The 14,489-nt window shown below is 39.9% G+C and overlaps 1 protein-coding gene across 2 annotated transcripts in view; it reads right to left on the minus strand.

Moving 5' to 3' along the window:
* Positions 1–14,489, minus strand: part of inppl1b (inositol polyphosphate phosphatase-like 1b) — a 36,809-nt gene that overhangs the window by 19,022 nt on the left and 3,298 nt on the right. For both annotated transcript variants that reach the window (XM_036127297.1, XM_036127296.1), the window contains exons 2-15: positions 12,939–13,002; positions 11,139–11,277; positions 10,039–10,159; positions 6,393–6,533; positions 4,527–4,614; positions 4,320–4,397; positions 3,994–4,131; positions 3,448–3,562; positions 2,727–2,827; positions 2,547–2,649; positions 2,277–2,473; positions 469–586; positions 267–363; positions 34–172 (exon numbers count right to left, since the gene is read on the minus strand). In XM_036127297.1, coding sequence (XP_035983190.1) covers positions 34–172; positions 267–363; positions 469–586; positions 2,277–2,473; positions 2,547–2,649; positions 2,727–2,827; positions 3,448–3,562; positions 3,994–4,131; positions 4,320–4,397; positions 4,527–4,614; positions 6,393–6,533; positions 10,039–10,159; positions 11,139–11,277; positions 12,939–13,002 — 1,639 coding nt within the window. The remainder of the gene's footprint in view (positions 1–33; positions 173–266; positions 364–468; positions 587–2,276; positions 2,474–2,546; positions 2,650–2,726; positions 2,828–3,447; positions 3,563–3,993; positions 4,132–4,319; positions 4,398–4,526; positions 4,615–6,392; positions 6,534–10,038; positions 10,160–11,138; positions 11,278–12,938; positions 13,003–14,489) is intronic.

A 14,489-nucleotide genomic window follows, 5' to 3' on the forward strand; every position in this document is an offset into this window, starting at 1 on the left:
GGATGAAAAAAGGGAACAATAAGTCAGTCCGACCTGTACATCCAGGTCAAGCCTGTAGTTGAGATCTCCACACCAGAAAAGATGGGTGAAACGCAGGCTGATATCAAAGGCCGAGAGCTGTTTGTCGCCCAGGGAGAGCAGCCTGAGGATGTCCACAAAGCTCTGATTCCTCCTGGGTATTAGGATGGTGCACAGGAAAAAAAATCACCAACAGAAATAACATAGGTGAGCTGAAATTTTTTTATAAGTGCTGGTGATTTCTGAACCTGAGCACTTTGTCACTTCCAGACGTCAGGTGGCAATTAACAAACCCAAAAGATGTTCCATTAAAGAGGAAGGAGACTCCAACTCCTCCCTTGTTTCCTGAAACAGCAAGAATAGTCAGACCTCAACTTAAACATGGATTTATGTTTTGTTTTAGCTTTTTATTTGCTTTGTGTGATGGAGAGGTCATACAAACATGCGTACCCAAAGTGTTCCCAAGACCAGTCTTCACACTGGCTGTGTTCACATGGCTGATGCGACTCTCATGCTCCGGCTTCACAAACACGGCCAGCCTCATATTCCAGAGGGACTGCACTGCCACCTGGAGGACAGCCGGTTACATTACAATACAGCTTCTTTTTATGTAAGTAGAAAAAAAAAAGTACTGATTTCGAAACAGATTTGACAACTTTTAGAGGCTCTCTCCACCTTTTGTAAGGCTCTCTCTATTTAATGTTTTTTAACTAGATGAATGCTGCCTGATTGTTTTACCTGATGAGCACACATTTTAGGCCAGATACTAACATACAGAGTATAAAAGGATGCATAGACTTTCCCTGTTATTGTTCAGTTATAACTATCAAAAATAATAATATTTCTTAAATGTCAGAAAAATGAAAAAGGGCGTTTCTGATTTGGCACTATACTTTGGTTCAAAGTCCACTAGAATAACGATACATGTCTACGTTTATAATGTTTCCTTTTCATTATGTGTATTGCATTTTTACTCAGTTTTATCTCACTTTTTATTTTCTACAACCTATATTGTGTTGATTTCCTTGTACTTCCTGTAATTGGAAGCTGCTTTTTGAATTTATTCCAATAACAGCCAGCTGTAGGAACAATGTCTTATCGTATCTTATTATGTCAAGTGCACCTGTGCCTGCTCCCTCAAAAAAATCCTACAATATAATGTTAACATCATTGTACTTTACTGCTAATATGGTGTTCTCAAGCGTATGTGCTTCTCCTTTCTTCCTCCAATGGTAGCAAATGTCACTTTTAGACTCATCAGACAACAGAACACAACTCTAAAAATTAGAGTATTTGTCTTTGATTACAATTAAAGTCTGTAATCTGGCTTTTATATCACTTTTGCAGTAATGGCTTCTTCCTCTCCAAGTGACCTTTTAGCCCATTTTAGCACAGCACTCCTTTGCTGTGGAAAATGACTCGAACAGCACACTCATAACGAGTTTAGCTGTTAAACGCTTCGGGTAAACGCTTCAGAAGCATCAAAGCCAAAACAAATAAGTTTAGATGCGCTTCTTCCAAATAACTGGGAGGGCTCTCCCGCCCTGATGGGAGTATGCAGCTTAACGCTTTAAAATCACCCCCACTGTTACTAGCCCATTAATGTTATTGCCTATTTGTACACTATTATCTCAGAATGTTTAAATGCACATCTCTGTAAATGAAGCCTCAAATCGTTGCACTAAAGCACCTTATTACACCATTATTTGTTATCTGTGACTCATGAAGGACAACTAGTTTATACAATATTTAAAATCTTCATCTTTTTTATTAGTTTTTTTGATCTTTTGAACCGTGTAATGGGGAAAAAAACACTGTAACCCTTGTCCATCGCCTGTTTCCTTGTTCGTTTGACAATAAAGAATCTTTGAATCTTCAGGGATCTGGAAATTGATTTGTGGAGGTCCACAATTCTCTTCCTGATATGTTTAGGCTTTGCCTTAACGTACATCTAGAGGTGTGCCTCCATTTACCTCAAATGTTGTGAATATGCAAACTTCTAAATTTGAAAAACTTTCTTCTCTCATCGTTTTGACATTCAACAAACAGAAAAGGCTGACCAAAAAACAGGAAAAGTTGGGTCTAAGTTAATGTCAGACAGAGAATAAGAACATCATGTTTCTACACATTGGATGTGATTTTGGTTTCAACTGTATTCACTTGATCTGTAACCAGGTATTTGTGGGGAAAACAACGAGACAGCACTTCTAGAAACAAAGAATCCCCAAATCCAGCTGTAAAATAGTGCCGATAATTACTAGTTTGAAGTCGACTTGAGTGTAGCTGCGAAGAGTCGCTTTGATTTGTTCTGTCCACTCTCTCTCCCCTTGAGGGTTTTCCTGAGTCCCTAACGCGTAGATGTCATGAGGAAGCAAAGCGGTCGTCTCGTCAGGAGTGTTTCCCAAACCACAACAGGTCACCCACGACTGCAAGCTTCGAGGAGGAGGAGTACCACCTGCGGACACAAAAGGAGGTCATTTTGACCGTATTGGGTATTTTTCTTCAGGCCAATGAACCCAAGTGATTACCCATATTCCAGGTGCCAACAAACACGGAGATCACATCAGGTTCGTCCAGCTGAGAGTGCCTGGACTTCATCAGCAGGAGGAGCTGGCAGAACGAGCCACATTTCTGAGGGAGATGAAACGAACACATGTAAAGGAAGCAGCTAATTTAATTGAAAGATTAATCGTATCGCGCTGCCTTACTCGAGCACTCTCAAACGTCATCTCCTGCGGTGTGCTGAGGTAGCTGTCAACAACCATTCGGATCTTGGCTGGATAGTTTTGAAACCGGACGATCTGAAGAACTGGTATATGGGGAAATATTACCTCCTTTAAAAGGCGTTACTAAAACATATTACTATAGAAGACTGGTACCCAGCAATAATTAGTTGTTTTTGATTTTACCTACACAATTACAAGGGAACAATCATGTCTACAGGGAGGTACAAAATAAAATCTGTGGTAATATGTATTCTCCTTCAAGCACCAATAAACTGTTTCATGTTAAAAATAATATTATTTATGCAAACACAATAAGTGCAACAATGTAAAATGTAAAGCATGTAGACAAGATAAATGTTACAGACTCTAAAACATATATATATATGTAGATAGATAGATAGATAGATAGATAGATAGATAGATAGATAGATAGATAGATAGATAGATAGATAGATAGATAGATAGATAGATAGATAGATAGATAGATAGATAGATAGATAGATAGATAGATAGATAGATAGATAGATAGATAGATAGATAGATAGATAGATAGATAGATAGATAGATAGATAGATAGATAGATAGATAGATAGATAGATAGATAGATAGATAGATAGATAGATAGATAGATAGATAGATAGATAGATAGATAGATAGATAGATAGATAGATAGATAGATAGATAGATAGATTTATATTCATACTTCTGTTATAGGAGACCCTCTCAACACCAAATGAGCCCGCCTTCCTGTGAAACAGCAGGACTCCTGAATCCACATCCACAGACACGGTTTGTCTGCCGTACCTCACCATCTTCACCTGGACACAAAAGGTCAGCCATCTTTCATTGTTCCTATTTAGGGTAATCCTTTAAGAAATTAAATTTAATTTGTGATCAGACTAAATCAAGTCAGGGGAGAAAGAATGTTTCCAAGACTGTCAATAATATCATGGAAAACTGCTCTTAGGTTTTTGGTGGAGAGCAAAAATTGCTTCTGTAAAGTCACAGCTGATGAAATCCCTTCCTGGAGTCGTGTCACACTCTACCTGTACGCTCCAAACCTGCAAGCTGCCAAAGCAGATGGTCAAACCTGCTTTGTTTCCTAATAACTGCATTTTATTAGTAGAGGATGCTGTTTTCCATCTGAAATCCCAAGCAAGTGCCAAGAGTGTACTTTGTGTTTTTCCATAAATGTTCAAATTACAGTCACATTCATGTAAGGAGAGGCTTTATTTTAAGCCAGATTCACCTGAAATGAGTGGACAGGCAGCTGTCTGCTGTTGTTCTTCACAGGCGTTACTGTGGTGGGTGCTGATTCAGGAGGCGGTGGGCTGGGCTGCACTGCCAGGTTGTGATTGGTCACTGCATCTTGCAATGCTTGTAAAACCTACACATGGAAAGAATAAAGCAGTGTTACAATCACAGACCTTTTGCCTCATTTGTCTACCCTCAGAATCAGGTGGTAACGTCCTACCATCACAAAACATATACTAGAATATTAATTTGTTTTTCTTTTTTTTGTAAAGATGAGTGTGATTTCAGCAATTTTTCAGTTTCTTAACCCTGTGAACGCACCTTTTTTTCCAGCGAAGAAAGGAGGCTGATCAAAGCTGAGATTTTACACAACAAGCTCTCAATTTCCTTCTCTGGACCCTTGTTTCCAAAGCACAAGAAAAAAGCCACACTGAGTTTGAGTCCGGAAGGGGCTGGGTTACCATTATGGAAAAACGTAGAGTGAAGTCGTCTATGGGTACGAGTATAATTAATGGTTTGTTTTGGTACCTGTGCCTTGATGGGAGTTAAAGAGCAGCTGGGATGGTCGAAGACTTTGGCCAAGGTTTCCAGACTTGAAAGAGTGAGATCTATCTCACTGTGGAAGTGATAAAGGCATCACTTTGTTTGAATCTCATCATTCAACTTATTCAATTTAGTCACAACTGCAACAAAAAATTTGCCAACATACAGTCCCTTGCAAAAGGTGGGATAAGCCTGAACCTTTTACATATTTTGTCATGTTACAGTCAAAAGTGTTGATCTAATTGGCATTTTATGTGATAAACCAACAGAAATAGTGCATAATTGTGAAGTGGAAGGAAATCAATACAAGAATTTTTGTTTTGTTTTTTACAATTAGAATAACTTTGAGTACCTCACAGAGAACTGTTCAATCCATCATCCAAAAATGGAACAAATATGGCACAACTGTAATCCTACCAAACCGCGGCGCTCCACCTAAACCAACAGGGCGGACAAGGAGAACATTAATTAGAGAAGCAGCCAAGAGGCCCGTGGTAATTCTGGAGGAGCTGCAGGCAGCCACAGCTCAGGTGGAAGAATCGGTTGACAGGATAACAATTAGTCCCCGGAAAAGTGGCATAAGGAAGGTCTTTGTGCAAAGGAAGCCATAAGAAGTCCAGTTTGCACCATGCTTGAAGCCACACAGGGGATATAGCAAACACGTAGAAGGTGCTCTGGTCTAAAGAAAACAAACTGTGACTCTTAGACCTACAGAACAACAGTAAGTATGGTGGAAAACCACCCCTGCACATTACTCTGACAACACCATCAACAGTGGTAAAACATGGTAGAGGTAGCATCATTAAAATGAGACAGTGGCTGCAGAATACCTGACACTTGGGTGAAGGTTTAACTTCCAGCAGGACAGCAACCCTAAACATCAACCAGTGCGTTGACATGATGCTCTATTGGTACAAAGGGGCCCAAAATGTGGCAAGAAAATATCCCCCACACCATTACACCAACCACCACCAGAAATGGAGACTCATCAGACCAGGTAACGTTTTTCCAATCTTCTATTGTCTGATTTTGGTGAGCCTGTGCAAATTGTAGCCTCAGTTTCCTGTTCTTAGCTGACAGGAGTGTCACCCAGTGTGGTCATCTGCTGCTGTAGCCCATCCGCCTCAAGGTTCGATGTGTTGTGCGTTCAGAGATGCCCTTCTGCATTCCTTGGTTGTAACGAGTGGTTATTTGAGTTACTGTTGTCTTTCTATCAGCTCAAACCAGTCTGGCCATTCTCCTCTGACCTCTGGGATCAACAAGGCATTTGCCCCAACAGAACTGCCACTCACTGGATATTCTATCTTTTTAGACCATTCTCTGGAAACCCTAGAGATGGTTGAGGGTGAAAATCCCAGTAGATCAGCAGTTTCTAAAATACTCAGACCAGCCCGTCTGGCACCGACAATCATACCACGTTCAAAGTCACTTGAATAACCTTTCTTCCCTATTCTGATGCTCATCTTAAACTGCAGCCGATTGTCTTGACCACGTCAAAATGCCTAAGTGCATTGAGTTGCTGCCATGTGATTGGCTGATTAGATATTTGCATTAATGAGCAGTTAATTAGGTGTACCTAATAAAGTGGCCGGTGAGTGTACAATGCTGGTATAAACAAACCCCAAAGCCCTCGCAGCTGTGATTACAACAAAAGGTGTTCTTTACCAAGTCCTGACTTGGGAATAAAAATTCAGATTACACATTTTAGATTTTCCTTTTTGATGAAAACTTTTGAAAACCATGTATTATTTTCCTTCCACCTCAAACTTCTGCACCATTTGTTAGTTTATTGAATAAAATCCCAGCAAAAAACATTGACGCCTATTGTTAAAAATCAAGAGAGATGCTAACCTGTTGAGGCCTTGGCAGGCTGCAACCAAAGTGCGCTTGAGGTGATATAAAGTTGTTGCCCCTTTGTGCACGTTCTCGATGTCCAGAGGAAGCTCACTGAAGAGGTAGTCATTGAGCAGGCCAATCACTTCACCTGCAATACTGTGGAAGAATAGATAAAACAGTATATCAGATTATAACATCATTTCATTTGGTTCCCTGAACATTAAAGGGGAGATATCATCATTGTAGCTTCAGCATCCGTCAGCTTGGACTACAAAATCCCTCAGACAAATAAAAATGGCGGAAATTGCAAAGCAGGAGGTCCATGACCTTCTTTAGCAAATATTGTGACGTAATAGTTAAACAAATGCAATATAAAATCGAGAAAACTGAACAGCTTGAAAAACATGAAGAACAATATAATGATATCTATGCAGCTCCTGGACTACAATAAAAAAAATCCTGCACTCCTAAAGGCTCCAAATACACAACAAAATGTATTTAAAGGCTAAAAAAGTGGATTTTACACATGTTCCCTTGACGTTCGGTGTCACCTCAGAGGAGAGAAAAAAACTTTCTGAAACTTGTGGGAAACTGAGCAGAACAGCGGTGTTTATTAATAGGACCTGATCAAGCTGCTACGCTTGATTGCAAACAGGTGCCTCTGTCTGTAAAATGGAAATGGGAAATGTAATGATGTGTAACTTAGACTCTTTCTTTAATGTGGCTCAAGTAAAAAAAATATACATATTTTTAATGATGTGATAAGAAGGAAGTAAAATCCCTTAAAGTTCTAGGGTTTTGTCTACTCATTTGATTCTTGCTTCATGTCTGTTAACTAAATAATGACACAGTAGGAATCTGTCTTGTGGTTTTGTACACTTGCACATAAGTTTTAAAGAGTTTAGAAAGCACTGAAGACTAAAAAATGTATATGTCTAAAACTTGATGTTTAAATAACCCTTTATTCTTACTGTCTTACATTAAATCAGATCAAACTTTTGCTGTTTTAAGATGGTTAGGATTTTTTTTAAATTGTTTGCTTATTGACATAATAATAAGAATATTTTATAATGTTTTCACATTTAGACAGTTACCATCCCTTTAAACAATGTGGGAACATACACATGGTGATATTATGGCTTTTCGAGGTGCTGATTGGTTAATTCACAACATTTGAGTTAATCGGAGGCACAACTGCAGATTTACATGACAAACACACTACTTCATCGTGTAACCTCATGGAAAAACTTAAAAATGACAAGCCTTGATATCAGGAAGCGAAGTTAGGTTTGGTTCATTCTTGGTCATAATGTCCAGATGCCTTAAAATGCCAGGTTCATCTGGTGAAATATTCATACGGAAGCATAAACACAATGTAAATGTCGAGCCTTTTCACCATTCAGTGAGAAAATAGGTTATGTGTCCCAGATATTAATATGTATTTCATGCAAAATGTGCACATCACTCTGAGATCAAAAGCCAGAGACCTTGTCAAGATGCTGGCGGAAGCTGGTATGAGAAAGACGTTATCTTCTCTTACAAGTCCTGGGCTGAAAGGCCACTTTCTACAAAAGAGGCTATTATTCTAAAAACAACGCAAAAAAGCCAGGTCTTAGTTAGCAAAGCCACACAGGGACATATTTTGGCAACATCGCGTGTGATCTGATTAAACTAAAGCTGTGTCTGGTCACAATGACCAGAGGGGTGGATGTGTGGTTGGGCAGTGAGGGGTTGGCTGCAAACACCACCAGCCCGACTGTGACGTACGAGGGTGGCAACATCATGTTGTGGTGATGTTTTGCTTCAGAGCAGCCGTCATAAAGCCCTGATCCTCATGCAAAGCTTGTGGGCAGAGCTGACATGGTGTGCGTGGGAAAGGCGTCCTTCAAACTTGACCCGGTTATACCGGTTCTGTCAGGAGGAATCGGCCGAAATTCCAGCAAACTACTGTGAGAAGCTTGTGGTAGTAGGCCTAAAATGTCTGACCACGGTGACGCGAGAGAAAAATGGAGGAAGGTTACGGGCCTTTTTATACAGCATATACTTAATTTTCTTTGTAGTTTTCGTTTTGATTACTTATTTAATTAAAATGTTGTCAAGAAAAAGAGAAACCTTAAATTAGAAATAGATTGGAAACATTGAATTTCACGCCATTTCTTGACAAACTAAACTATGAGTAGATTATTGTAAACCTTAAATAAACTGAAGTCAATTGACTTTTCTCGCCAATTGAAGGTCCAAACCAAAACTACATGTAATGAAGTGGCAGGACTATGTAACCAACACCCAAGACAAGAGTACTGAAAGAAAAATCCATCCAAACGATCACAAAGGCGCCTTTAGCTTGGAAGTGAACTTTAGTGAAACAGAAATGCATATAATTAAAGTCAATGATCCGAATCATACTCATACACATAAACGTGTGACCCTATTGTTAAGGAGTTGTTCTCCGGTTCAGTATTAGTGTTGACTCTATAGCTAATTGTGATACCACCCCTCCCCTCAGCGCAGAAACATTTGTGGGTTGGTGGTGTGGTGGTGCTGCCAGTTAAACACAGATCTAATCCAAACTGCGTGGTTAACTGGGTAAAGTCATGAGTGTTGCTTTAGTTAGCGCCCATAAAAAAAAAAAAGTATGCCATCACCACGTTGACCTATTTCATGGTGGTTCATGTTACCTTTTTAGGGCCTTTTCTGGTATGTTGACCAACCCTGTGATAAGTGTTCGGCTTTATGAGGGCCAAACTTTGGTCGTAATGCAGTGTACCCCCACTTTTAGGGTCAAGGCTGGTTTAGTGTCAAGATCACTTACCCCTGAATCAGTCCAATGGCCGAAAAAGGTGAGGAGCTCATCTCCTTTTTATAAACCCAAGTAGGAAACACAAAAAACAAACAAAGTACTCTAGTAATGTGTTAGGAATGATTTGTATTAGAGTCATAATTTTGGACCACATCATCAGTAGTGAACTTTGTGGCCTTAAGGTGCTTCAGCCATTAACGCCTGACACCGTTGTCCAAGGGGGGCCCAGCTTTGGTTGATCATGGTCTATGGACCATAGCCAATTGGTTTTAGAGAAAATTTTGTAGATCAGATGTGTTTTTGAGATGAAGGTATTGGTGGCCACCAAATATAGATTGATTAATCGTAAAAGGTTAGGAGATTGTTACATTTTACAAGTTGGTTTTAAAAGGGATTGTCCAGGGAGTACAAGGTTTTAGGGGGAAGTTTGAAGAGTTTTGAACTGGTGTTCCATTGCAAGAAAGTCACTGGTTCAAATCCCATCTAGAATCTTTTTGTGTAGAGTTTGCATGTTCTCATTGTGCGTGCATAGGTTCTCACTGGGTACCTGGGCTTCCATCCACAGTTTAATACTTACTTTAACTGCTAAGTTAATTGTTTTTTTTTCCTAAATTGACATTAGGTATGAGTGCATTCCATGGTTGTTTGACCTGTCTGTCTTTGTGTTGCTGTGGGGCCAGTGACATGTTGAGGGTGTACCCTCGCCTCTACCCAATGACTGCTGGCGATAGACCCCAGCTCCCTACAATGCTGCAGGGATGATCAGGTATAAACAGATGGATAGACGGACTATAATGAATGGAAGTCAACAAAAAGCCCTTATTTGGTTAGAAAAGCAGAGAACACATTCAGCATTTATACTTTGATGTATTCAGCTCCAGCAGTTTCTCCAGGAATAAGGAATGGGGGGCTGGTTTTGATGGAGATCCCACGAAGGACCCTGTGTTGACAGAGGTTGGGATGGGAGGCGGCCTCTCATCGTCTGTGTATAAAAATAAAAACAAATAAACAGAGTATTAGTAATAACCTCAGAAAAAGAAATTCAACAGCTGAAAGAAATGTTTCAATCTGAACAAAAACACATTGGCAACTTGCAAAAGTATTCACACCATTTTAACTTTTTCACATTTTGCCAGCTTAGAACCATTCAGCTTGTTTTATTTTGATTTTATATGATAGACAAATACAAAATAGCGCATTATTGGGACGTGAAATAAAAATTATGCATGATTTTTGTAAGTCTTTTAGAAATAAAATATTAACAATTGCATTTATTTGTATTTAGCCTGTTTACTCCAATACCCCTAAATAAAATCCAGTAAAACTAATTAACTTCAGATGTCATCAAATTAATAAAGGGAGTCCCAAGTGAACAAACAGCATCATGAACATGAAGACCAAGAAAGACACCAGGCAGGTCAGGGATAAAGTTGAAGAGAAGTTTAAATGGTTCTAAAAAAAAAACAGGGTTATAAAAACCTAAGATTTATACAACTTACAGAGCATTTTTCAAGCCGTCATTCAAAAACACGAAGAGTACAGTATAACTGCAAACCTTCAAAGATGCGGCTGTCTACTCACAGTACACAAAAGAGCACAGGCACGCAAAAAGCAACAAAGAGACTGACGGCACCTCTGGAAGATCTACAGAGGTCCACAGCTCAGGTGGGAGACTCTGTTAAAATGGCAAGTACTGACCATGTTGTTTGCTGCACATATGTGGCCTCATGCAAAGAGCATCAAGAAGAACGCCTTTTTTATAAAGAACGCCGTAGGGGTTCTGCTTGCTGCTTGGAAGAAGGCGCTCTGGTCAGATGGGCTTTTTCACATCCATATAAAATGTTATAGGTGTGGTGGAGAACGAATACTGCATCCTAAACAGACCCAGCCCATGGTGAGACATGGTGGTGGCAGCATCATGCTCCGGGGAGGCATTTCAGTGACGACAGCCCGTGACCCACCTGAGCTCTCGTCCCCCGTGTCTGTGTCGTGGGACACAGGGTAGAGAAGAGGGATGACCAGGCCTTTGTGGGGTTGCTGGTATCCCAACACCAAGTCCTCCAGTGTCCGAAAACAGTTCACCTGCACGCCCTGTGTTGTCTGCGGGACATACAAACGCGACAGTGGCAAATTGTTTGCATATGCTGTAAAAAAAAAAACATTACATTGTGTTTTTCATGCATGCAAATCCAAGTGGAAACTGCACAGATGCTTTCACTGAGTTTACAGCACATAGCAGCAATGCATACTGTGACAAGCGACTTTAAAGCAGTCAGCTTGTTTAAAATGCACAAAAAACAGTGAACAGTTTTTCATCCTTAATTCCAACTTAAATAAAAAGAGCTGATCTTTTTTGATTTGTTGACTTTGTTAGCTAGCAGATGCTGCACACAGAAGCTCATCTCTTCTGAAATTGGTCCTTTTTTTTTTAACAAAGCAGAAGTATCTATTTGCATGACGGAAAAAGGCACATACAGATGATGCGTGGTGATAAAAGGCATCTCATGGGATTTTTAAAAAGCCTGAGCCTCAGAGAAGTGATGACCCCAATGGGAATTCATCGAGTATGTTAAAATATCATTCTAAAAGCAGATGACTTTCTCTGAGAAACTTTTCCGCATTTTATTCACGTCAGCAACCAAATTTCCCTTCGATCAAACTTGGTGCATTAAAGGCAAAAGAAAATAAGATTACAAGCTCACACAGCCACCATTCACATGGACCAGTTTAACACGGCACATTACACCACAACTTCAGAGCGAACAGCTCCTTCCTGCGGCCTCTTTTTAGCCTTTTTTTTTCACTTTCCTTTTGCGGTGAGAGAAACCGTTTTTTTTATTTTTTTTTATTTTGGCTGACTTTCTGTTCTCTTAAAATAGTATTTTTTTAAACCACAAATGTCTCTTGAAAAGTCATTCAAAAGAAATGAATAGGATAGGAGGCAGCGCCCCCAAAAATATCTCCCTGGGCCTTCTTGGAAAAACAGAAAAGGGCGAGCATGCGACTTGTGAGTTAGTGGAGCAAATCCAGTCTGGGGGAAAACACATACTGGAGGTTTATACTGATGGCAGTGGAAAAAACAACTGAAATAGCAGCAGAGTTAGACATCCACCCTAGAAAGCAGAGTTTTTTTCAACTCAAAGCCTTAAAAGCACTGCTAGGTGATTGATATTAAACTGCTCTTTTACCTTTAACCATGGAAGAAGTAAGTTTACACACCCTACTTCGGGTATTTGTGTGTATTAGTGAGGTTGAAAACTTTGTGCTTCCATCGCCTGCTTTAATGCATAAAAAAACAGAGTCAACACCTTGACACCAAGAGTCGCAAAAACATCTAATCTCTGCCTCAAACATCCCTCCATCCCTTTAAACTGTCATACCTAATGCAAATGACCCTTTGGTCAGTGAAGAAGTGAGTGGGTAGGAATCTCTGAGACACGAAAACAATTTCTCCTCTGTGCTGCTGAGCTCACGCTGCAAGCATGCAGCACACATGGCAGGGATGCCTTTCAAACAACAAAGTAGCTGCAGCCGTAGCAGAGTCTGCAGAGGGGAGAAACACAAACACGCTCCTGTTCTCTGGGCAGCGTGGAATAACAAACCATTGTTTGATGCTTTCTAATGCCATCTGACCGGCGGGGTTTCTGACTAGCTCTACGGTCTGCGTCAAGCTTTTAGGCATCGTTTTTTTTTTTTTTTTTTTTTGGCTGGTGCTTTGCCACGAGCTTTCCATTTACGTAACATGGCAGGGATATTTGTACCTGAACCGCCAGAAGACCATCCGGGTCAGGAAGAATACGGTACGTGTGAACATGACGTTGAAACCTTTGGGAAGACAGAAAGAAAAACCTAATGTTAGCGACAAAATGCAAACACTCAATGGAAAAGTGAGACTACCTTTTATGGAGCAAACATACATTTTGTGACGATGCAACCACAAACTTTAATGTGTTTTACTGGCATTTGATGTGACAGACCAGCACAAAGTAGCACATGATCATCAAGTAGAAGATCATGCACTTAATAAAAATCTTGTGCAACCAGGGTCCACCTGCGTGTAATTTAATTTTGGTATAAAGGCGGCGGTTCTGTGAAGACCTCAAAGGTTTGTTAGAGAACATTAGTGAACAAACGGTGTCATGGAGACAGAGGAAAACAGCAGAAAGGTCCAGGAAGACGCGGTGGCCAAGTTTAAAGCAGTGTTAGGTTAGAAAACATATAACCAAGCTTTAAACATCTGAATAAGCACTGTTTAAGCTATAATGTCAAAATAATGCATGACATGACGTGGGTGTCCACCCAAGCAGAAAGGTCAGCAAGGAAAGCATTAATCAGAAAGGCGACCCGTGGTAACTCTGGAGGAGCTGCAGGTAAGGTGGGAGAATTTGTTTTTCAGGAAAACCGTTTATTGTGAAATCCACTAATCTGGCCTTCATAAGAGGGAAAGGGATTGTTAAAAGAAAACCAAAAGAAGTCCTATCTGCAGTCTGTCACAAGCCCTGTAGCCGGAACAACAAACATGTGGAAGTTTTCCTCGTCACACAGAGAAACAAAATGTTATTCAGCAAAACCCTGTGCTTTGTGGATAACTAATACTGATCAACACTTAGGAGACACCCGAGGTCAAAGGCCAGAATCAACTGACAATCTATGGGAAGGTAATAAAATTGCTTTTTAAATGTTCTACATGCAATCTTACAGAGCTTGAGCTATCCCCCCCCCCCCAAAAAATAATTTGGGAGAAAATTTCAGTCTGTAAATGTGATAAGAAGGAAGAGATGAAACCCAAATGCGTTTCAGCTGAATGCGTTTATATGGTTTATAAATGTATCGACTCAAAAGGGCTGAATGCAAAGGAAAGCTAGCTTTTTTGTGTTTTTATTTGTACAAAACATTAAAATCCCTGTATCATTTTCATCTATAAGTATGAAAATCTTTGTTGTAGGCTATCACCTAAAATCCCAAAATTACATTGAACCATTTTTTTTTTGTATCTTGACAGAATGTGAAACACTTCAAGGAGTACTAGTGTGTCTACAGGATACTGCACAGTGTTGGGAAAAATAAATTGGGCCTCTCCAGCAGACTTTTTTCTGCTTTTGCTTTTTATGGCTCGTATGAGTGTTGAAGATCATCAAAAACAAAAAATCTATATCAGACAAAGATAACAAAAGAGCAGCTTTCAAATGATTTTATTTCCTAAGGAAATAAAGCAATCCAACCAAATTAGTCCATGTGAGAAATTGTAATAGCCTCCCAAACCTAGCCACTAGTTTTATCACGTTTGATGGAGAGAAACGCCATTGAACTCT

The sequence above is a fragment of the Fundulus heteroclitus genome, chromosome 23, assembly GCF_011125445.2.
Source record: "Fundulus heteroclitus isolate FHET01 chromosome 23, MU-UCD_Fhet_4.1, whole genome shotgun sequence".
Lineage (NCBI taxonomy): Eukaryota > Metazoa > Chordata > Actinopteri > Cyprinodontiformes > Fundulidae > Fundulus > Fundulus heteroclitus.